This window comes from Lethenteron reissneri, chromosome 21 (assembly GCF_015708825.2).
Source record: "Lethenteron reissneri isolate LAM-NWPU_2019-01 chromosome 21, ASM1570882v1, whole genome shotgun sequence".
NCBI classification, from domain to species: domain Eukaryota; kingdom Metazoa; phylum Chordata; class Hyperoartia; order Petromyzontiformes; family Petromyzontidae; genus Lethenteron; species Lethenteron reissneri.
Genome location: NC_083799.1, coordinates 18,648,634 through 18,672,157, shown reverse-complemented (window position 1 = coordinate 18,672,157; position 23,524 = coordinate 18,648,634). Strand labels below are relative to the sequence as shown.

The following is a 23,524-nucleotide window of genomic DNA, read 5'->3' as shown; positions in this document are numbered from 1 at the left end:
GTCGGCGGTTGGACTGCAGCCAGTCCCGAACGAATACTTTGAACGCCGGCGCAGTGAAAACGATGACACGAAGATGAAATGTGAAACCCGCAACTGGGGTTTATCCAAAGATAACAAAACAAAACCTACTTTTAACGCTGCACGGCCAAGTTACGGCACAAGAATGAGAGGCGCTCGCCCGTTTAATAAAATTTGGCGTTGTTGTTGGTGTCATCAAACATCGTCCGGCTTCCCCCGAATGGGCAGGAAGGAGGAAGCGTTTCCTGATCTTTGCGTGGAACTCCGCACGCTTCGTCCCACGAACACGTTCACCAGACTTCTGGCGGTCTTCACCACCGGCACGTGAAAAAAAAAGATTCAAATTCGAGAAAGTCGTCACAATGTCTTTGATGCCACCGCTCATCTGTTTGTTTGTATTACGCTTAACTTATTTCGCACCGTAGGTAGCCAACCATGCTAATAGGAGGTGCGGGGGAAGGACAACGACACTAAACACAAAAAAGCAGTTCTCAAGAAATTAGTTTCGCTCTAGATGATGTATAAGTGTATAGCTCCAGTGGCTTCCTAATATCGGAAGAGCGTTCCAGACGGCCGCAGAAAAATCTGCATAGCCTCCACCCTTCAGCTGTGAACACCTACTGCTTCCCAAGTCCACTTATTGTTTCATCGCCCATCTCAATAACATGCCCTCCGCCATCAGGCGCTCGCATCCCATCAATCACTCCCTCCTCTTTTTCCATCTACACCGACACCCCTCATTTTGCTCCGTTCCATGCTGAACCGTACGAGTTGCGTACCCTATCCTGCAATTAATTAGCGAGCGTCCTGCGCACGTGCCCGAATTCGAAGATCGGTAGCTTATGTTCCATTTGCCCTGTGAGCAACGTTCAGCTCGCTTGACCATTACGATGCCATCCATACACGGGTGCGGCTGTGAGGACAGCCGCGAGCCGAGATGGAATCCAGGGCCACGGCTAACATCAGCGGCGAGCGATATCCGAACCGGCCCTGTAGGCATTCCCTCTCGTTCACCAAGCCGCAATGCTGACAAGAGCGTGCAGGTAAAAAAAACATTGTCCACCCCTCCGATTAACACGGTTGGCTACGTACTGTGCAAAAGAAGTTCACCAATACATACGTCAAACTCCCCCCATTAATGATAGCGAGGGGGGGGGGGCTTTAATCGTGAAAATTATTGACAAAGGTCTGTAAATAAACTATATCAACTATTTCTCAGGGAAGGCCAACTGAACACTATACATCTCTTTTTCAGAAGCGACTCTGGCCGCAAATGATCGCGCAACGAAGTGGCTTATTCACGTGGAAACGTTTAGCCGCCAAATACTCTAGACACGTGATGTTCGTTCTGAATGTGGAGGAAAATCCCAGAAGACCCGGAGAAATATCCACGCGACCACGGGGAGAGAAAGACGCAAACTCCAAATATACAGCAGGCGTCAGGGTCGGGATCAGAACCCACGACCTCCTGCATACCAGGCGAGGGAGTTAACATCTCGCCACCGTGGCGCCATAGGGATAGAACAAACTTGTTAAACACTATGTTCAAATAATGATCACAGTTTTAACAAGTTTGCTCCATCCTTATAAAGAGGCGATCCGCTATATGCTTTGGAGATCCTATTGATGCCTTGGTTGCCACGCATCCAGAAAACAGAAAGACGGGAGTGACCTTTTGACCCCCTTTCCCTATAACTTTATTGAACAGAACTATACACGGTGATTTTTTTCGTTACGTAAAAAAAAACCCCAACGAATTAGTTGTTTTTTATATTTTACCAGGTAAGGCCCACTGAGCAAACCAGCTCTCAATGGACACGTACAAGCTCGTACGGAGGAGATTCGGCTGGTCACGGATTGTGCCGTCTCTGCACCCGCAAGGTTTACTCCCTCCGCCAACGAGTCAAGCTTTAGCAAATTGTACAAAATCAAGAGACACACGGAGTCAACATACTTTGTTTTGTGTTCCTTGTTTTATCTATTTCCCCGTCTTCGCTGAAGTCACTGTTATCGAAGTGCACGCATTACTGTCGTCGTAAATTGGATTTAGTGCGACTGCAGTGCTGCAGGAAATACAACCGCAACGATTTTTACCGGTGTATGGAAAAGCGGAATAAGTCGTAAATTGCATTTATTTGTTTGTTAATTGTGGACAAGGTCCTCCTCCACGTTATATGAATCGTCTTGTAAGGACGCTGCGTGTAACTACCGAGTGTCAGGTTTATTCGAGTTGCTCTTTGTAATTACGCAGCCTCCAAGTACATCGATGTGTCTTCTCTAGCACCGCCACTAACGACGCACAGTCAAGACATACACACACGAGGTTGACGTTGTAGCCTTGTGCCCACGACACAATGAATCAGATAATCACCACGATCCTAATCATTGCAGCGGAATGTCATTCCGTGGTCAGTCGAGACACCACTCTCTCCGTACTCGGCAAACTGCGAGGTCAAATTTTGGTCGGAGCACGACTCAGCCTATCATCCTCTCCAGGGTTGATAAAACAATGTACTACTTTTGTGGTAGGTCGGCAACGGTTGTCCAAAGCGTAAATTGATCTCCACTAAAGGCGTTAAGGATTTCCCACCACTGGCTCAGCAGCTTACAGCGACGAGATGTTAACTGCCTCGCCTGATATGGATGTCGTGGGTTCGACCCCGACCCCACCCTCCCCACCCAGCCCCTCCCCACCCAGACCCTCCCTCCACGACGGACACAATAATCCCCTGTGGGCTGGTGTAACCAGGAGGTTCCTACCAGTATTAGCTGTACGGTATATCTCAATGGGCCTTACCCTGGTCAAATAAAAGTAGATTATAGCTCAGCTCCAATGGAGATGTACGCTCGCAGCTCAACGTTCATTCGGCACACGGTGGCACTCCCAGCGTTGCAATTCACACAAACCGAAAACAACACAACTGGCGTGCCAGCGCATGGGCCGTGCTGGCTTTAATCGCCGATGAGCCGCGACGTGGTGCCAGCCACAGAGACGATGTTCCTGTGGAGCCGGTTGCATTATTAGCCGTGCGAGTTGAAGAAACATCAAATGAAGCACGGGGCGCGAAATCACGCGTTGGAGGGGGGAACGCGCGCACCCCCCACTCTGTGTATGTTCTTTTTTGTTTGTTTGTCCAATTGGTTTTTTCCGAGACGCAACGCTCCACGAGGTGTAAACACAATCAGTGGCTCCCAACGCACGGTCCTGCGGATGACCAGAGTTCCTCAGCGGTCTGCAGCACTCTTCAAAATCAATCGGAATATCTATTGAAACTGGAGGAATCCGATGAGCTATGAAACTCTGTTTCATAGATGTCCAGTAGACGATCCTCTGCCAGCACGGGACTCCAGGACTCCCCCCCCCCCCTTCACTCCGCCCCCCTGTTCCCTGTTCAGCGAGCACACACAGTTGCTCGCTCGCAAAGGTGGCAAGGCTCTGACGAAGATTGACTCGTCAATGCCTGTATTCCAATTGGTGTCAATTCATTCGAAAGTCAAATTCGGCGGTTGCACCCCCCCCCCACCCTGCTCGAAAAATCGTAAAGTTCGCCTACACTCCACAGGTCGATCCACCACATAGGGTGGGGGTTAATTACCCCCCCCCTCCACCTACCCTGCACCTCCACCCACCCACCCAACCACCTACCCCACCCGCCCACCTACCCCTCCAACCACCTGCCCGCCCGCTCACCTCGATACGATGACATTTTAAAGAGACAAGCAGCATACACCGATTGCGGGTGTTAATATCCTTGACAAACACCGAGTAAAATAAGCACGACGTTCAACAACGACTGCTGGTACGATCGGAATTTTGTTTAAAGCGTCTACATGTGCGCACACACACACAAAAGTGTCTACACATTTCCATACAATGTCCCTTTTTTAATGTCTGCGAGTATCGATTCAAAATTCCCCGACAAAGCTCTATATCTTCAGACAAGCAAAACAAAATTGAACGCAGTCACCGATGGGAAGGTGAGTAGTGCGAGAGTAACGTTTGCCTTGCTGGTTTAGGGCAGTTTCCCACCAACGCACGGTGAAAATCGGCCAACCCCTGCCGATTCGTAGAATCGCTTCTCCCCGCCGCCTAATATGTGGCCAACGGAGAGATGAAATTTCCGCCGAAACGCGACAGCCTGAGGACGGCTTGGACTGGTTTTATTCGACGTTTAAAATACAAAATACGAATCACTCTTCTACGACGTGAAATAAACGTACTTTACGGACTCGACGTGAATCCTGTTAAAGTAGCTCGTCGAATTCTCAATTACCCACCATCCCCTCCACTCCCCCCCTCTCCCATGGATTGTGAAACATCAACCTACAATAAATAACCCAATGGCAATAGTACTTCACTGCGGGAGGCAAAACACAGCGCAGAGGTTTCGCCCGAACGTGGGGAACGCAACGATGGTGCTAGGTGCACGTGTGTGTGTGTGCGCGCGTGTGTGTGTGTGCGTGGTCGTGTGTGCGTGGTCGTGTGTGCGTGTGTCGATCAGGTTGGGGAGGGGGAGGCGTTTCAACGTGTGGAATGTGTTGGGAGCACAGACAATGGCATCCTTCACTTGAGAAGGGACCACTTAATCTGCTCCTTGGCCGACTGCAGCACCTGCCACGAGCACGCACGCACAGACACACACACACGGGCGAAATGTAAGAGTCAGTTCCTCGCAGCGGTGTGCAATGCGGAACATTTGTGTGACGCTCACACTTTTTGATGTTGTTGTTCTGTTGTTAGGGTTGTTTTTACGAGGGGCCCACTCCACCGCCACCAAGTTTCTACCAGTGCCATCGCAGGACACCCATCGAGAGAGATAACAACGAGCTCGATGGGCCTTCCCCGCCGAAATAAACAGAACGTTCAGGTTTGTTTTGCAGCGGGACGCGGTGCTGCCTTGCGTAATCCCAATTGAGTTAAATTGCAAGTATTTTATTTTTTGCATTGTTACATTTGGCCAATAACAGACACATTGAAAGTTTTTATTGTTTAACTATGAGATGAGGAAGCTGGAGAAGCCGGAGGAATCCCACACAGACAGGCGCCTGTGTCGGGAATGGAACCCAGGAATTTGTAGCTGTGAGGCCACCCTGATGCCCCCATAAACTAAACTAACTCAAATTTTTATTTTACCAGGTAAGGCTATATAGCTTTTTCAGAAGCGACCTGGCCACAAATGACAGGTCAACTTAGTGGCTTATAATGTGAAATTTAATAGCAGCCAAAATACTCTAAATGCATGTTGATTCTAAATGTGGAGGGAAAAACCAGAGGACCCGGTTAAAAATCCACACGATCACGGGGAGAACATGCAAACTCCAAATATACAGGCGTCAGGGTCGGGATCAAACCCACAACCCTCCTGTATACCAGGCAAGGCTGATAACAAATCGCCACCGTGGCACCTTCATACTATCCAAGCAAGGGCCAGCAGCGTCTTTAGAGGCGATGTTAAACCATGGCGGACGGATGATGAAGCAGACCAGAATGTCACCTTAATGAATGGAAGGAAAATTGCGTTTAAGCATGAAAGCTAAAACTAGATTATTATTAGATTTTTGTTCGGGTTCAAATGCACAGATGCATTTCAAAAAGGGAAGACGTTACACAGACTTCATTTAAAAATACTTGAGCAGAATTGCACATTGGGGGAAAAAAATTTGTAAATCACTTTTAAACCTTTCAAGTTGTCGAATCAATATTGACTGGAAACAAATATAGGATTTGAAATTCGTCTGTGCTTGTGAACCCTCTACCCCGTCACCAGGTCAATGGGAGCCATGCACTTACATTCCCTTTCATGCCAAGCTTTTGAGCTATTTGCTGTATGAACAAAAAACACGGTTTAACAAAACAAAGAGAGCATTGTTATTTGCTAAGCACAAATAAATAAAGATCTGCAGTTAAACATCAAAGATGCTGCGCCATCCATTCTGAATTATGGATTGGTTGTGATTGAGAAGCCTCGTGATCAATGGCGGAGCCAGGATTTTCAGGTAGGGGGGGGCAACCCCTCCAGCAATGAAAAATTATAGAGGAGTTGTTAGTAAGTAAGGAGTTGTTAGTAAGTAAGGACTTGTCCCTTGCTTTTTATTTGACGCGTGTGCGGCGATGGCGCAGCCATTGATCGAGGGTCGAATTCGAACCGTGTGTGATCGTGTGATCGGCATCGCGCTCGCTGAAAAACCAGGGAAGTCGTGTACCACTGGCTCAGCGTTTACAGATTTACACGAGTTTGCCAGAAGTGCTAATACAAAGAACTCCCTGCATAGCCTTAACAAACTTTGGGGGCAAATGCTGTTAGCGAGTAGCACCTATGAAGGCCGGTAGCACCGGCTACTCATTTGAGACTGAGTCGGCCTAGCGGAGGCACAGGACCGTTTCAGATAATCGTCACTGGTGGTTGGCCGTTAGTGGGAATCGAACTCGGGTTGCCTGGTTCACAGCACAGCCCGCTAGCCACAACACCACCGCTCCCCACAAAGGTACACACACACACAGGTAGGCCTCCGCAGACAATATTACGATTCATAATTGATACTCAGATCGGGAGAGTTAAATGTGCGTCGTAGACCCTTCTTTACCCGACACAGCCAATGAATAAAGCTGTCACGTGATGAACAAACGTGACTAATTTATTCCTGCTGTGTTGTTGGAGAGCGATCTACACACATTTGACAATCAATTATGAATCACGCGTGCACGTAGAACAACAACAACTGCCATTCGCCACTAAGTGGCAGTGACGTCACCACGATGCTTGTGCCAGGCTATGTGTACCTTGAGGCCACGTGAAGTGTCGAACGTCTGCTGGCAGGAGGTCACGGGGCAGACCCAGCAGGTGCCACGGGTTGAGTGACTGACATGATTGAGATGACTGGCTGATGCACCACCTGTGCCCCCTACTGTGCCAACTTGCTGTGCTTTAGCCACCCGGCGCTCCGCTCGTTGTTGTGAGCGTCGCTCCTCCGCCCTCCGTTGTTGTTGGAGGGCGACTGCCTCCAACTGCCCAGCAGCGTCTTTCACGAGCCTCCTCCACAGAGGCTGATCTTGACACCGCTGGTACCAGTCATCGGCAAGTCCACTCAGCTCCACATCCTCCTGTACCACATCACTCCATCTCTTCTCTCGCCCGTGCCGCGCACGTTTAGCCCCCTATATCCGGCCGAATAAAAGCTGTTTAGGCATGGGGTGACTGGGCATGCGGGCTACATGATCCAGCAAATGCAGCCTTGCCTGCCGGAGGAGCTCACCGATGGGACTTTGCCCAGATCTTTCAAGGATTTGTGAGCTCCTCACACAATCCAGTCTGGTTAAACGCAGGATGGATCGTAAGCAGGCCAGCCTAAATGTTTCCAATCGGTGAAGATGCTCCATTAGGGGGGTCCACGTTTCGCAAGCGTCGAGAGGGGATGAAATGACCGTGGCCGAGAAGACTTGAAGCTTCGTGCGGAGCGACAGACCAGGTAGCTTCCACACAGCGTTACGCAACTGATGAAAATATATCGCCGCTCGATTGATTCAGAGTGAGACATCTGCTGTCAAACCGGAGCCAGTCATGAGCACACTGCCCAGGTATGGGAAACTCTCCACTCTCTCCACAACTGCCCCATCACCGATTGAGAGTTGTGGGGGTGGGTTGTCCGATGGTACCAAATACCCAGGCAGGTGCTTAGTTTTGGTGGGGCCGATGGTAAGGCCCCACCTCTTAGTGGTACGCTCCAGGTTCAGCAGCAGCGCCTCCAACTCCTCCACTGAGTGAGCGGAAATTACAAGATCATCAGCATACAAAACATGACTGACCAATAGGGAGCCATCCCTTGACCGCACCCGGGCATCGATCAATCTCCCATTTTATCTGTACCAGATGGAAATTCCTCTGGTACAGCCATCAAAGGCTTCACGAACTACGTGGTCTAAAAATATGTTAAATAATGTGGGAGCCAGAGGACATCCCTGTCGCACCCCAAGGTGAACGGAGAATGACTTCGACTCCCGGCCACGTAGTTTTACCCGGGTCAGCTCACCATCATGAAGATCCTTAATGATCGTGAGCAGAGGGTCAAAGACTCCGAAAGCACGAAAAACAACCCAGAGCCCAGGCCTACTGATGGTATCATAGCCCTTGACCAGGTCAATAAAGCAGAGATGTAGGTCTTGTTGTAGTTCCCTACACCTCTGTTGTAGCAAACGGACAGAAAATATGGCATCTGTGCAGGACCGCCCTTTCCTGAAACCGCATTGGGGCTCCACAAGCCTCTCCCCCTTCTTAAAGAGGGGGACCACCAAGGCATTCTTCCAATCCTGCGGAACCCGTCCAGTTGTCCGGAATGTTATGATGTCATGTAGGGCAGTCTGTGCACAAACGCCACCCTCCCTCAGCATTTTGCTTGGGAGATAATCTCTGCCCGGTGTCTTTCCTGGTCTCAGACTCTGGATCGCCTTTAGTACTTCCTCAACAGATGACACCTCAGCCAGCCACCCAGAGGGTGACTACTTCTTCCAATATTTGAGGCACCACAGCCGCAGCAGAGTCATCCCCACTTTGTCCCACGATGTTTTCCATGTCGATGGATTTCCCCTCCCCGAGGACTTTACAGAAATGCTCAGCAAATCTGTAAACCTGTTCCTAGGGGTCGGAGATTGGATCGCCGTTTTTTCCCCTAATGATGGTAATAGGTGTGGCGCTGCAGGTTACTTTTTTGACGGAGTTAAATAGGAATTTGTGATCGTGGGCCATTGAAGCAGATTCCATCTCCTCAGCAACCCGCGACCACCACCCATCCATCCTTGCAGCACCTTACGGCTCTCCTCATTCTCTGACGTGGGATGCTGTAGACGATTAGAGTGGGCCTGTCGCTTTTTCTCAGCCATCGTGAACACCTCCTCTGTCAGCCAGGGTCTCTGGGGAGTTCTGCACCGCATACCCAAAGCAGCCATTGCAGCTGCTTGAGTCACAGTTCTAAACCTCGCCTATTTACCCTCGACGTCAGGAGGAGTGGGGGACGATACCTACCCCAGCCGCAAGCGATGATGAAATTCTCACTTGCAACTTTCATCAGCGAGCTGAGACCAGGCCACCTTAGTTCGGAATGGGGTCCTGGGTGTACACCCACCACCAGTGGAAGAATGGCAGGCGCATCTTATAGATGACAAGTCGATGGTAAGAGGGCAGGATCAGCTCCATGGTCGGTCCTGGTGTCAAGGACATGGGCCCGCATCCGCTGTTCCGTCGCTATGTAGTCCAGCAGTATGTTCTTGCTTGGACCCGGCATGCATCCATGATGTTGTGTGGATGTGCCGATGCCGGAACAGTGTGTTGGTAATTACAAGCCCATGGGCTGCACAAGAGTCTAGCAGCCTCCTACCGTTGTCATTGAGCTGATCTGGACCATGCCTTCCAATCACTCCAGACCAGGTGCCAGCATCATGACCAACTCGGGCATTGAAGTAACCCAACAAGATGACTCTATCCCGAGGGGCCACTTTAGCTAGCACCTTTGACAGGAGGTCGTAAAAGGCATCTGACTCATCGGCCTTGCCTGCATCCCTCCACGGATGTTCATCTTCGGTAGGGGCATAAGTAACCACGACCACCACTCCTCGCCTCCGGTTGATGGGAAGCCGAGCCCAAAGTAGCCTGGGGCTTACAGCTTCCCACACCTCACCGCCACGCTCCCACGCCCCCTTCATTCTTTTGTTCAGAAGAAGAGCCACTCCCTGGTGTTTGGTAGTCTCCTGCCCCGAGTAGAGGACTGTCCACCCCTCATGGTGGCAGGAGCCAGAGCCGGTCCACCAGACCTCCTGAATGCCAGAGATCCAGGCGGGACCGGTCCAGCTCCCCACAGAGGAGTGGCAGCCTCTCCTCCACAGTGAGCGTTCGAACATTCCATGTGGCCATCCGTAGTGGTTTTTTGTTGTTTCTGGAGGAGCCCCGCGGGTAAAAATGTAATCTCCTGGCTCCGCCAAATGGGGTTTGGCCAGAAGATGTCATAGACGACTGTCCCCCTGGGGCCTCCGGCACAAGCTTATTAATTAGATATTTTTTACGTGGTTTTGTGGTAATTTATTGAAGGTGGAGGGGTTACCAGCCCCTCGCACCCATCCAGAGCCCCCATTTGGCCGCTGTGGTAGTTACCAACACCCTGAGGGGAAAGGTCAATCGGAATTGGCCCTCCCCCACACAGCACTGTCCATGACAGCGTTGCCCGTCTAGCACCACGAGGAGGTAGGGGGTTGTTCTTGCCGAAGCGTGCATGCACGTACACACACACACATGTTAGGAAGCGTGAATACTTGAAACAGCCTTTTTGTGAAAAGACATTGAAATTAATTGAATGGTTCATTGGTCAGTGTGAGATTATTGCCATGTTAATATACAGTGCACGGGGGCCAGAGCGATGAGCGACTAACACATTCGTAGAGACTGTGGCATTGTGGACTCGTGTGCGTGTGTGGTGACAACGCTTACCTGCGACACGGTCTGTTCTGACAGTGATCCATCGTCAACCTGCAAGACAACGCACGTTCAGCAGCCAATATTTACCAGAATAATAAGCTTATTTGGGGCGCCTCAGTGGCGAGACGTTAAACAACCTCATCTGGTATACAGGAGGTCATGGGTTCGATCGCGACCCTGACACCTGCTGAATACTGGGAGTTTGCATGTTCACCCCGTGGTCACGTGGACTCACACACACACACGCACAATTCGATGCATGAACGCATTGCGAGCTTGAGAATCGATATTCATTGAAAGGAGAATCAATGCTCCATTGTGCTTCTAAAGGTACTGCTTTTTTGTGTTCAGTTTGTTGTCCTTCCCCTGCACCTCCGATTAGCACTGTCAGCCATGCATGGTGCAAAAACTAAATCAATATACATATGTACAGGAAACGCACTCAAATAAAAAAGATACATTCACAATGCAAGAGAACCTCACCCGGTGGGCAGCCGAGAGACAATGCTGAGCACCCATCCCGGAAGCTCTTTGCTTGGAAGATTGGAATCGGAATATTTATTTACACTGGAGGAATCCGATAAGCTATACAGTTGTTTTTCACACATGTCCAGTAGGGGCGGGTAAGAACAGATGACGATGTCACCAGCGCCTGTCTGATTAAAAACGCCAAACCGCAGAGAAGCGTCACGGCGAAGGGCCACCGTGCTGACGCTTCTCTACGGACAGCGGCTAGTGAGCTAAATATAGAGTGCACGCTCGCACCGCTGCTGCTACCGCTGTGTGTGTGCGTGCGTGCGTGTGTGCGTGCACACCCCAGAACGCTGTTTTACTAATTTAACCATCGTAAAGCGCTGGCTCGGAACACTGGCCGCTAGTGATTTTGCGGCGATGAGCAAAGCAGGCGAGCGTTCGCGAAAAGCTCCACAGGGGGGGTGACGGGATGCTTGCAGCGGGAGGTCAAATCAGCGACCGCGGTTAGGTACCAATTAGCGGGGCCGAAGAGACGGCTACGGAGAGAGCTACCCGCTGCTGTAAATCTTCGCCCGGTGCATTTGACCGACGTCAGCAAATCTACGAAGGGCAACGGGGGCTTATAATGTCGTCGTCGTAGCCATCGTAGTTGTCATTCATGACCACGGCGTTCGCAATCGTGAACTTTCCAACCTACAACTGGCCAAAGGCTCGGCTTGCAAGCTGGCAACCGCGAGACGGCGAGTACGGCATCTTCTCTGCCACGCGAGTGAGCGCGGGGGGACGTGCTCGTTTCCATTGGTGGCTTTGATGAGACAGTCGTGGAAATTCCATACTACTATGACCAGGTATTGGAGATCTGATGTGTGAATAGATAATTAAAATACATTTTTTTAATAATAAATTATCATCAGCAGCCATGCTCTATCCACCGTTGTATGAAAGCCTCCCCAAGCCCCCTGTTTATTCAACTAAACAATTTTTTATTTTACCAGGTAAGGCCCACTAAGTTATATAGCTCTTTTTCAGAAGTGACCTGGTCACAAATTATCGCTCAACAAATTGGCTTATGTGGAAATTCCTAGCAGCCAAATACTCTGAACGCACATTGATTCTAAATGCAGAGGGAAAAATCGGAGGACCCAGAAAAAAAATCCACGCGACCACAGGGAGAGAGATACACGCAAACTCCAAATATATAACAGGCGTCAAGGGGTCAGGATCGAACCCACGAATCTCCTGCACACCAGACGGAAGGTGGCGGAAGGTGGCGGCAGTGTGAGGCCCTTTGCTCGGGGAGCCAACAGTGACAACGAGAGTCATGGCAGAACTCACCTTCAAGGCGACTCTCTGTGCCACCTGCTGCGGGTCGCTCTCCAAAATCACTCTGCGCAGAAGGGAGAGACCAAATCCGCTAGAAACGCGTCCCAAATCTAATGGCTTACGACGATCTCATCCCCGGCATGACATTGCCTCATTCCAGTTGTCAACATGGCACCTCGCCGCCAACCTCCGTGTGTTCACGTCTGTCGGCGTCGCGTTGCAACCCTCTCTGGCAGCGATACGTTTCTCGCCAAGTATTTTTCGGGGGCCGCTGATAGATCGGAGTAGGCCACGTGACTCAGAGCCACGGAGAGAGGAATACTGGATGTGATGTGTTGGGCGCTGGCAACATCAAACAGAACCCAGCTGAAATTAAGCCCCGCAACTTCATTGCGTTTAAGATGCTTTTTCACTCAAAACTATAAAACTATAAACTATTATTTATTTTTTATTTGAAGCTTTCGTGACAGCAGGAATCCATACCCTTTGGTTCTTTCGGTAAAGTCAAGTAGTGCGCTGCAAGCTTACATTGCCATGCTAATAACATTTACATAGTACATTTACATGCAAATTTCTCACTTTAACATCATTAGCCCCCCCCCCCCGTTTATGACTCTGAGGCTACGCCCATTTCTAACCTTTACAAGCAGCAGCCTGCATCAGCAACTTCCCTCCTCTTTCTTCCGCCTGATGACGATTGCTTGCGTGACTTTACCGAAAGAACCAAAGAGTATTCTTTATTTTACCAGGTAGGAGGAGATCTGGCCACAAATGATAGCTCAACGAAGTGGCTTATCACGTGGAAATGTAAAGCAGCCAAATATTCTGAATGCATGTTGATTATAAATGTGGAGGGGAAAAACAGAGGATGCGGAGGCCACGGAGAGAAAAGCAAACTCTAAATATACAGCAGCAGGCGTCTGGGTCGAGATCGAATCCACGACCTCCTGCATACCAGGTGAGGCAGTTAACATCTCACCACCACGGCGCCCCAAACTGCAATCTCTCAGACGACTGCCGAACCCTGAAAATGAAATCCGCGTGAACCAATTAAGAGCCACGTGCAACGACTCACCCGCCATCCACGATCTCATCCACGGCCAGGAGAACCCCCTCCATGTTGTCCAGTACAGTCCTCTTCTCCAAGTTCTTCCTGCCAAGAGAATGCCCGAGGAGACAAAGACAGATACAGAGACGGTGGTGTGGCCAGCACCATACTCCACTCCCTTTGCATCCCCGGTGCTTTACACTAGAAACTCATTTAATGCCGAGTCAACTTAGGGAAGGCACGGGAGCAGTTTTGGTTATAGCCAGGAATCAAATTCAGATCGCCGGATTCATAGTGCAGTGCGTCGACCACCGTGCCAGAGCACCCCGAATATAAGCCATATATATTCACACACACACAATATAAACATTCCGTGCACATATAAATAGTGGAAACTGAGGATGAAAGTACTATTTAAACATTTTGCTCATTGAGTGTTCCATTAAATATTCGCCGGGTGCTCCTGGTTTTCTTCCAGATGTATATACACACAACACATTAATTGGCTGAAAACATCTTCATATATAGAGGACCACAGAGCTTGGCCAATTGTTTGTAGATCCCGCTCACCCCCTCGCTTGCTGCCTTCCAGCTTGGTCTGTGGTTCCTCAGCGATTTGCAGATGCAAATTTGCATGAATCGGGGAGGCTGTTTGAAACTAAAACATTTTTATAATTTATAATTATTATTAAAATTCTTTCGGGTCCAGCGCACACAAAACACGGGCGCAACATTTCACCTGTGCAACATCAATGGAATGTCTCGCGAGTGCAAAAGGGCTACCTGAGCATTTGGCTGAGCGAGTCGAAGAGGCAGTTGAGGACAGCGACCAGCATGAGCTGCACAACGCAGGCACGCACGCACGCACGCGCGTAGACGGCCGTGAGAAACAAACGTAAACGACCACTCGATTCCTCCACCGGCACGCGGCGCTGCAAGGCACCGCTGACGCGCACACGTGGCACGGGCAACGGCGGTCTCATCCCGCTAACTCTGGTCATCCTCCCAGCAGTGGCGGTGGCGGCGGCTTTTGGCTAACCATCTATCAAAGACGGTTACCGAGTCGCGCGCTTTCAGACACGCTTCCCGCGGCCGTCTGGGAACGCTCTTCCCTTCCGATAATCGGAAGCCGCTGGATCTGTCCACACTTTTAAATCATCTCGATTGAAAACTCATCTCTTTAGAAGTGCTTTTTGTGTTAATGTTGTTGTCCTTTTCCCCGGACCTCCAATTAGCACGGTTGGCTACGTACAGTGCCGAAAGAAGTTTAATGTACAGTTTGTTCTCCTATAACGCAGTAGTTGCGTTCATGAAGAACATCGCGTTATATAAAAAAATTGCGTTATAATACAAAACTTCGGGCAAAGCACAGTCTGAAGAGCGTGGGAAGCATCTAGAAGCATCCAGCAGCATCCCGCCTTGTGTGATGCTAAGCCGGGGCAGCCGCAAAACCGCTGATTCCTACTTGTGCGACGTAGCTCTGTTCATTCAATAGCGTTATATCCAATTCGCATCCGCGTTATAAAAAAAACACGTGTTCCCGAATGCATTCATCGCGTCATATTCAATTCCCGTCATGTAAACACGCGCTATAGAAAACAGACTGTACATGCATCGGGCGCACCGCTCGGCAATGCGGATACCTCGTTCTCCTGGGAGCTGCCGATGACATAGAAGTGCAGGTCTACGATGCTCTTGTACACGACAGTGAGCCCATCCAGCAGGGCGATCTCGTCTGGTGACAAACGCATGGACGAACATTCACCATTGCGATATCGCCCAAGGGCAGAGGTTTGTCTCTCAACACTCGAATACATTTTGAAAGAAGGAATACCATCAATCTATTTTCCTCAATTGAGCCGTATTAATCCCTAAGCCTGATAATATATTACCAATTACCTATTAAGGCTGAAAAGGCAAAACGGGGGTTTGGTGTGGCCAGCACAATGCCAAGCTGCCTTTGTCTTCCCAGTGCTGAAATAATCACCCGTCACTCCAAGTACTCATTTAAGGCTGAGTTGACCCAAACGAGGTTCAAGATAAATACAGACATTTTTTCACGATATAACCGTCGACTCGTAAAACAACGCTGTACTTTTCATATCCCTTACGTAGTCTGTCGAAATTGGAGATGCTGAAGGGTTCAGACGCTGCGTAAACCCAAACTGCGTTGCACTGCGTCGGCATCTTTACATTTTTTGGCTGTGACGAGCGGTACCCGACAACCCATTTCTATCGATGCAGTGCGATCCTCGTACCACAGGTGTTGGCACCCCGAACCTCTCGATGCTGGAATGCGTCTGCCGGTGACTCGTGGCCGAAAGCTCACCACGCGTCGCTAAAATCGCTTTCATACGTGCACCGACAAGGGCAATCCAAGCGCGCGCGACCTTTGCAAGGCAAGGTCACCCCCCTTCGCATATAGCTGCGTCGGGTGTTGTCATCACAGTAATTGAGGAATTCACACCTCGGCAAGGGGGTAGGCGCTGAGGTGCAGGGGATAAGGGCCAGCCCCTCAAGGGCGTTGTCTCAATCACGGACGTTTCCGTCTAGTGGCGGGAAACTGAAGTGTGTGAAGTGTGTACGCAAAAAAAAAAACGCGCAGGCACGCCTGCTCTCAGTCCATAAACACCGAAGCAATAAAAAAAAAACCTCGACGCATTCGACAATAGCACCGTGACCTTAAAAAAACTCAAATACAAAAATATACGCTGATGTTTCGGGCAATGGGCCTTCTTCAGAGCACATAGAGGATCCCCCAGCAAATAAAGAGGCTCGCATCGAGAGCGGTTCTGTCTTGCGCTGAAAGAAGTAGGGCCATTGTCAGAAACGCCCGCCTATTCTATTTCAAACTTCTTAAGGCCGCACTGTTATTGATGAATGTACCGAGTGCTTTGTGTTTTTTTCGTTATGTGTGCTCGTGCACCCCACAGCAAACGTCGCGCGATGGCCAAATAATTAGTTTTTACTCTCAGTCCGCTGAGTTTTGCTGAAGACGTTCTTTTCGAATGTCTTCTCATCCTTCACGGTCAGGTGGGGGTTGTCGTAATACTGCACACGCAGCGCGGTTTTGGGAGGGGCGTGTGGGTGGGGAAAGAGGGACAAACACACACACAGAGCGACGACATCAGGGGATGACGATGAGTCTCACCCAACGGTCCAAGCACACACGCGTCCCCCCCCCCCCACAGCCACACACGAGCATTGTCATCCATGAGCGGGCCGCTCATCTCCCTTGGCCGGTGCAGTCGTGGAAATTCCACACTTCTGTGACGGGAACGACAACGGTTTGTGTTTTTCGACGTAGCGCCCGATGCGTCAATGGGGGGATGGCGGGTGGGGGGGGCAAGTCTCCGAGCGCTGTGCACCACATCTCGTCTTAAACTTTTTTAAGGAGGAGCCCAATTATCTACCCCCCATCCCCCCTTCATATACACACTGCTACCGCGGATTGGCAGCGAACCCAGATGCCCTTGTTCGGTCCCTAATTCCGAGGATGCTTGTTACCTTGGCAAACGTTATCCGTTGTTTTTCCCTCCCTTTTTAAATTCCCACTATATTCTGGGTTCTTTAATGACAATACTTATATATATATAAAGGGGGAGGGGGGACCCCGAGTGGCAGCTGTCCCTATAGGCACAAGGTGACTCAGCGCCTAGCCTGCACACGGGGAATTAATCTGCCAGTAGTGGGGGGAGGTGATGATTGCTCTGTGTATTCCCATCCCAACGGAGTAATTTGCGGGTCATTTTTCTTTTTTCAAAGTTGGCAAATTTGGACACCGACACCTCCGCACAATAGCCGACTCTTGCGAACGACACCAGGGGATATTTATAAAGTCCACTGTGAAGCGGGCGGCGAGCGGTAGTGTCATGGTAATTCAACGCCATAGGACGACTGCTGTTCAATCTCGTCGGTAGAGTGCTCGCTGCGCTGTGCGGGGGATGATCTTCTTGGTTCTTTCGGTAAAGTCACGTAGAAGGGAAGTAATAAAATAATAAAAATAAAACATAATAAAATAAAATAATTCTCACGACGTTTCGGCTACAACGCAAGCAGCCGTCTTCAGGTGAAGAAGACGGCTGCTTGCGTTGTAGCCGAAACGTCGTGAGAATTATTTTATTTTATTATGTTTTATTTGTATTATTTTATTACTTCCCTTCTACGTGACTTTACCGAAAGAACCAATAAGATGAATCCCTGCAGTCACGAAAGCTTTAAATCGAAAAATGTGCAGGGGATGGTTTACGAAATTTAGTTTTACGCGTGTTTTCTGAATAACGCATGCCTTTCGTATTACTGTATCGGGTATCTCTGATGTAAGCCGATGATACAGTAATACCATCGGCTTGCGTCGGGGATGGCTTCCTAAAAGGTGCGATGACGAATAGTGAAACGACAGAAATCAAAGCGATTTACAGGGGCAGGTGGTGGAGGCGAAGGCCGAGAGGCGACGGATAACAAGAAAGGACGGATGATGATGATGATGATGCCGTCACGTGACGTAAGTGCGGGGTCAAGGCGACGCAAATCCTGTCGCGGTGTTGAAAACAAAGTGACGGCTTATTTCCGGAACGACGTAAAAACGGCGAGACGTAAATGTGGGTATGACTCTACAATCAGACGATATTACTGCACTGCCCTCTGCTGCCCATACATAGTGTGTGAATGTACAATGGCTGATCTATTCCAATGTGACATACATACGTAGAAGACCATCATCAATGATAAAGACAGAGCGGGGCAATGGATTTAGCGTTCATTTCGAGCCCCCCATCAGTACCCGGGGGGGCCCCCTCCCCCCAACCCCAGGGAAAGCTAAATATTCAACCGGCAGAGACCAAATTCAGCGAGTTGTATGTACGAATGTATGTTGAAAGTCTGTTCGCACCGTACGTAGCCAACCGTTCTAATCGGAGGTGCGGGAGAAGGACAACAAACTAAACCCCAAAAAAGCAGTCTCACACTCGCACGCGCTAAACAACAAACATTTTCTAAGCACAATTAGTTAAGAGACGCGGTAGCTAACGATTGGGATGGATATGTTTCACGAAGGGTCTCCGAGTTCCAGGAGCAGCTGCCCCACCGCCCCACCTTGGAGAAGATTCGCTCCCCATCGGCATCCAATATGAAGATGGCCTTCACCGACAACAGGGAGGGCTCCTGCAGACCACGAGAGAGACGTAGAAAAAGATAACTCTTGTCAGCGTCTACCACGTGCTACGGACACAAAGGCACAGACACAAAGATCGCCCGTATAGCCTAACAGACAGTTGAGGGCAAGTGCTGTTGGTGAGCGGCACCTACGAAGGTCGGCACGGCACACGAGGCCGTGGATGTGCCAGCACTATGCCCGAACGCCTGTCTCCCCAGTAACGATGTTTGTACACACTGCACCAGGTACTCATATGAGGCCGAGTTGACCTAGGGGAGGCCCAGGACTGGTGCAGATAATCGCGACCGATGGTGTTGATGTCCGTGAGCGGGAATCGAACTCGGGTTGCCGGGTGTCGTAGCGCAGCGCGCGTACGCGACTTTGAGCCGGTGAGCAGACACAACACACCCAAGACGCACGCATATTAACGACGCTGTCTCCCCGACAGAACTGGTCTTCACCTGAGGACGGCTGCTTGCGTTGTGGCCGAAACGTCGTGAGAATTATTTTTTTGTTTTATTTTATTATTTTATTATTTCCCTTCTACGTGACTTTACCGAAAGAACCAAGAAGATGAATCCCTGCAGTCACGAAAGCTTTACATCGAAATATGACACACACGTCAATGCTAAGAGACAAACATACGGGAAGCCAGCATGTTGCCAGACATTGGGGGACGCGTTGCCTGGTCGTGCGAAAGCCGCTTCCACACTCCCAACTCTGGCGTGCGGCATGTGTGTGTGTGGAGGGGGTGCGGGAGGATCGTCATGCATTAACCGAGCGCGGCTCTCCAACCAAAGTTCTGTTTTGCACTGACTTCCTTGACAGCACAGCCCAAGTGTACCACACAACTTCGGTTCGAAAGCCTGGTGGTGTTAGTAGCACTGCAAGGGGCGGACCCGCGCGGATGTCATCTCTGATACAGATCAGCAACCACAAGCCACAAGCGCCGCACGCGTTGCATCGAGGCCGTTGGAAACGCGCCACCCGGCGCACACATTTCGCATGATTCACACACTACACACACTACACACGCACTACACACACCTCACACACACACTACACACACTACACTTCACACACTACACTTCACACACTACACTCACACTACACACACACTTCACACACTACACACGCACTACACACGCACACACCAACACACTACACACGCACACACGCTTCACACACTACACGCACACACTACACACACTACACACGCACTACACACGCACTACACACGCACTACACACACTTCACACGCACTACACACGCACACACCAACACACGCACTACACACGCACACACACACTACACACACTCCACACACACTACACACTACACACACTTCACACACTTCACACACACACTACACACACACTACACACACTACACACACACACACTTCACACACACACTACACACGCACACACTACACACACTACACACTACACTACACACACACTATACACACTACACTTCACACACTACACACACACTACACACACTACACACACACTTCACATACACACTACACTCACTACACACGCACTACACACGCACTTCACGCACCAACACTTCACACGCACACACTTCACACACCAACACTTCACACACCAACACTTCACACGCGTGACATGATTTATGTTTAGCAGGTAAGGCCAACTGAGCCATCTATAGCTCGTTTTCAGAAGCGACCTTGGCCACAAATGGCAGCTCAACGAAGTGGCTTATCATCACGTGGGGACTTTACAGCAGGCAAATCGTCTTAAACCCGCGCTTCTGAATGTGGAGAGAAAACCCCGAGAGAGACAGAGAACACGCAAACCCCCCAAACACACACAGGCGTCGTCAGGGTCGGGATCGAACCCACGACCTCCTGTATACCAGGCGAGGTAGTCAACATCTCATCAGGGTCACGGATCGAACCCACGACCTCCTGTATACCAGGCGAGGTAGTCAACATCTCATCAGGGTCACGGATCGAACCCACGACCTCCTGTAGACCAGGCGAGGTAGTCAACATCTCATCAGGGTCTGGGATCGAACCCACGACCTCCTGTGTACCAGGCGAGGTAGTCAACATCTCATCAGGGTCTGGGATCGAACCCACGACCTCCTGTACACCAGGCGAGGTAGTCAACATCTCATCAGGGTCACAGGATCGAACCCACGACCTCCTGTACACCAGGCGAGGTAGTCAACATCTCATCAGGGTCGGGATCGAACCCACGACCTCCTGTACACCAGGCGAGGTAGTCAACATCTCATCAGGGTCACGGATCGAACCCACGACCTCCTGTACACCAGGCGAGGTAGTCAACATCTCATCAGGGTCGGGATCGAACCCACGACCTCCTGTGTACCAGGCGAGGTAGTCAACATCTCATCAGGGTCACGGATCGAACCCACGACCTCCTGTGTACCAGGCGAGGTAGTCAACATCTCATCAGGGTCACGGATCGAACCCACGACCTCCTGTATACCAGGCGAGGTAGTCAACATCTCGCCAACGTGGCACCACCCTAAGAAATAATTGATTCAGGTCACTCGTGCAAATGACTCATCCTGATATCTCGGCTGGCTAAGTCGACTAAACTTGAGAGGAGAGCCAGGAACCCGAGTTGCTCGGCCACGTATCCACCACTGGGGGGAGTGGTGGCGCAGCGATTAGCGCACTCCATCCACTACGAACGGAGTCCTCCTCTCAGATTTAACATCAGTGGGGGGGGGGGGGGCAAAGTCATTGTGAGATCTTCATCCAGCAGTATAATACAACTTGTTTTTATTATTCCTATGAAAGCCTCTAAAGTCTTTCAAACCTCAAGTTTGTTTTTTTCCTTCCCTGAACAAATGTCGATTGAAAACTAATTCCTTTTAGAACTTCTACTTTGCGTTTAGTGTCGTTGTCCTTCCACCCGCACCTCCCGATGAGCGCGGTTGGCTACGTACGGCGCGAAAGAAGTTCACGCACACGCACACACACGTACACACACACGTACAGACGTACACACACGTACACACACGCACACACACGTACACACATACACACACGTACACACACGCACACACACGTACACACACACACGTACACACACGCACACACACACACACGCGCACACACGCACACACAGCACACGCGCACACACGTACACACACGCACACGCACACACGTACACACACGCACACACGCACCACACACGTACACACACGCACACACCACACACGCGCACACACGTACACACACGTACACACGCACACACACACACCACACACACACACACTCGCACCACGTACACACCCACACACACACACGCACACCACACACGCACCACACGCGCACACACGTACACACACGCACACACGCACACACACGTACACACACGCACAACACGTACACACACGCACACGTAACACACACACACGCACACACACACACGCGCACACACGTACACACACGTACACACACACACACGTACACACGCACACACCGTACACACACACCACACGTACACGTACACACACACGCACACACACGTACACACACACACGTACCACACACGCGTACACACACACACACGTACACACCACACACACATACACACATACACACACACACGTACACACACGCGTACACACACACACGTACACACACTACACACGCACACACACACACACGTACACACCGTACACACGCACACACACACACGTACACACACGTACACACGCACACACACACACGTACACACGTACACACACACACGCACACCGCTGTCAATAGACGTGGCACTTTAAGTGAATGAGTGCGGACGTCCCGCACACCGCCCGCCGCATGTGACGCGACAGAGGCCCCTCGTCAAGAAGCTCTTCGTGCCCTGCAGCTCTGCCGGAGCCCCCACGGGGGGGAGGGAGACGAGGAAGGGAGACGCGAGAGGGAGACGAGGAAGGGAGACGCGAGAGGGAGACGAGGAAGGGAGACGCGAGAGGGAGACGAGGAAGGGAGACGCGAGAGGGAGGGAGGGAAGGAGGAGGATGAAGAGAGGACGATAGGCAGAGAGGGGGGAGGGAGGAAGATGGCTCGAGACGGAACGGCGAGTGGAGGACGGGGCGAGAGAGAGAGAGAAGAAAGATGTAGGAGAGGAGAGGGAGGTCGTTGAGAACAGACGAGGAGAGGGAAGTGGTGGAGAGAGAAAGTGGTGGAGGAGCGAGCAGAAAGAGGTGAGCGAGACGGGACGGGAGGGAGAGGGGTAAACATCAGCTGTGGGAGAGGAGCAGCAGAGAGAGGGGAGGAGGGTGATGAGGAGGAGGAGACGCGGAGACACGAGGGACAGAGAGGGGGAGACGCGACGCGAGACGCGCAGCGCACAGCCGCGCTGGTACCATCGCTGACGACTCCATGCCGCCGTCTCTGCCGACGTGGACCCCACGTGACGTCACGTGCCGCGTGACGTCACGTGCCCAGCTGGACCTGCGTCACGTGACCTGCGAGTTCCCCATCCACCCCCCACCCACCCCCCCCAATCCCCCCCCCCATCCACCCCCCCATCCAACCCCCCCCCCCATCCAACCCCCCCCATCCACCCCCCCCATCCAACCCCCCCCATCCACCCCCCCCATCCACCCCCCCATCCAACCCCCCCATCCAACCCCCCCCATCCACCCCCCCATCCCCCCCCCATCCCCCCCCCATCCACCCCCCCATCCACCCCCCCATCCACCCCCCATCCCCCCCCCCCATCCACCCCCCCATCCACCCCCCCCAATCCACCCCCCCCATCCACCCCCCCATCCACCCCCCATCCACCCCCCCCATCCACCCCCCCATCCACCCCCCCATCCACCCCCCCCATCCACCCCCCCCCATCCACCCCCCATCCAACCCCCCCCATCCACCCCCCCCAATCCCCCCCCCATCCAACCCCCCCCATCCACCCCCCCATCCACCCCCCCCATCCACCCCCCCATCCACCCCCCCCATCCACCCCCCCATCCACCCCCCCCATCCACCCCCCCATCCAACCCCCCCCATCCACCCCCCCATCCACCCCC

General features: G+C 51.4%; 1 protein-coding gene across 2 annotated transcripts; it reads right to left on the bottom strand.

The window, feature by feature from the left end:
* Positions 1-3,888: 3,888 nt before the first annotated feature.
* On the bottom strand, positions 3,889-22,948 carry LOC133345358 (coatomer subunit zeta-1-like). 2 transcript variants are annotated; one of them, XM_061556042.1, is made up of 10 exons: positions 22,856-22,948; positions 18,418-18,486; positions 16,293-16,374; positions 14,967-15,058; positions 14,107-14,162; positions 13,351-13,428; positions 12,288-12,339; positions 10,491-10,529; positions 5,810-5,842; positions 3,889-4,630 (listed from the first exon to the last, which is right to left on the bottom strand). In XM_061556042.1, exons 1-10 carry the CDS (start codon positions 22,871-22,873, stop codon positions 4,583-4,585), a joined length of 567 nt encoding a protein of 188 aa, XP_061412026.1. In that variant the 5' UTR covers positions 22,874-22,948; the 3' UTR covers positions 3,889-4,582. The 2 variants fall into 2 exon arrangements, with proteins under 2 accessions (XP_061412026.1, XP_061412027.1); XM_061556043.1 differs by lacking the exon at positions 5,810-5,842 and having other exon boundaries at positions 22,856-22,947.
* Positions 22,949-23,524: the final 576 nt, after the last annotated feature.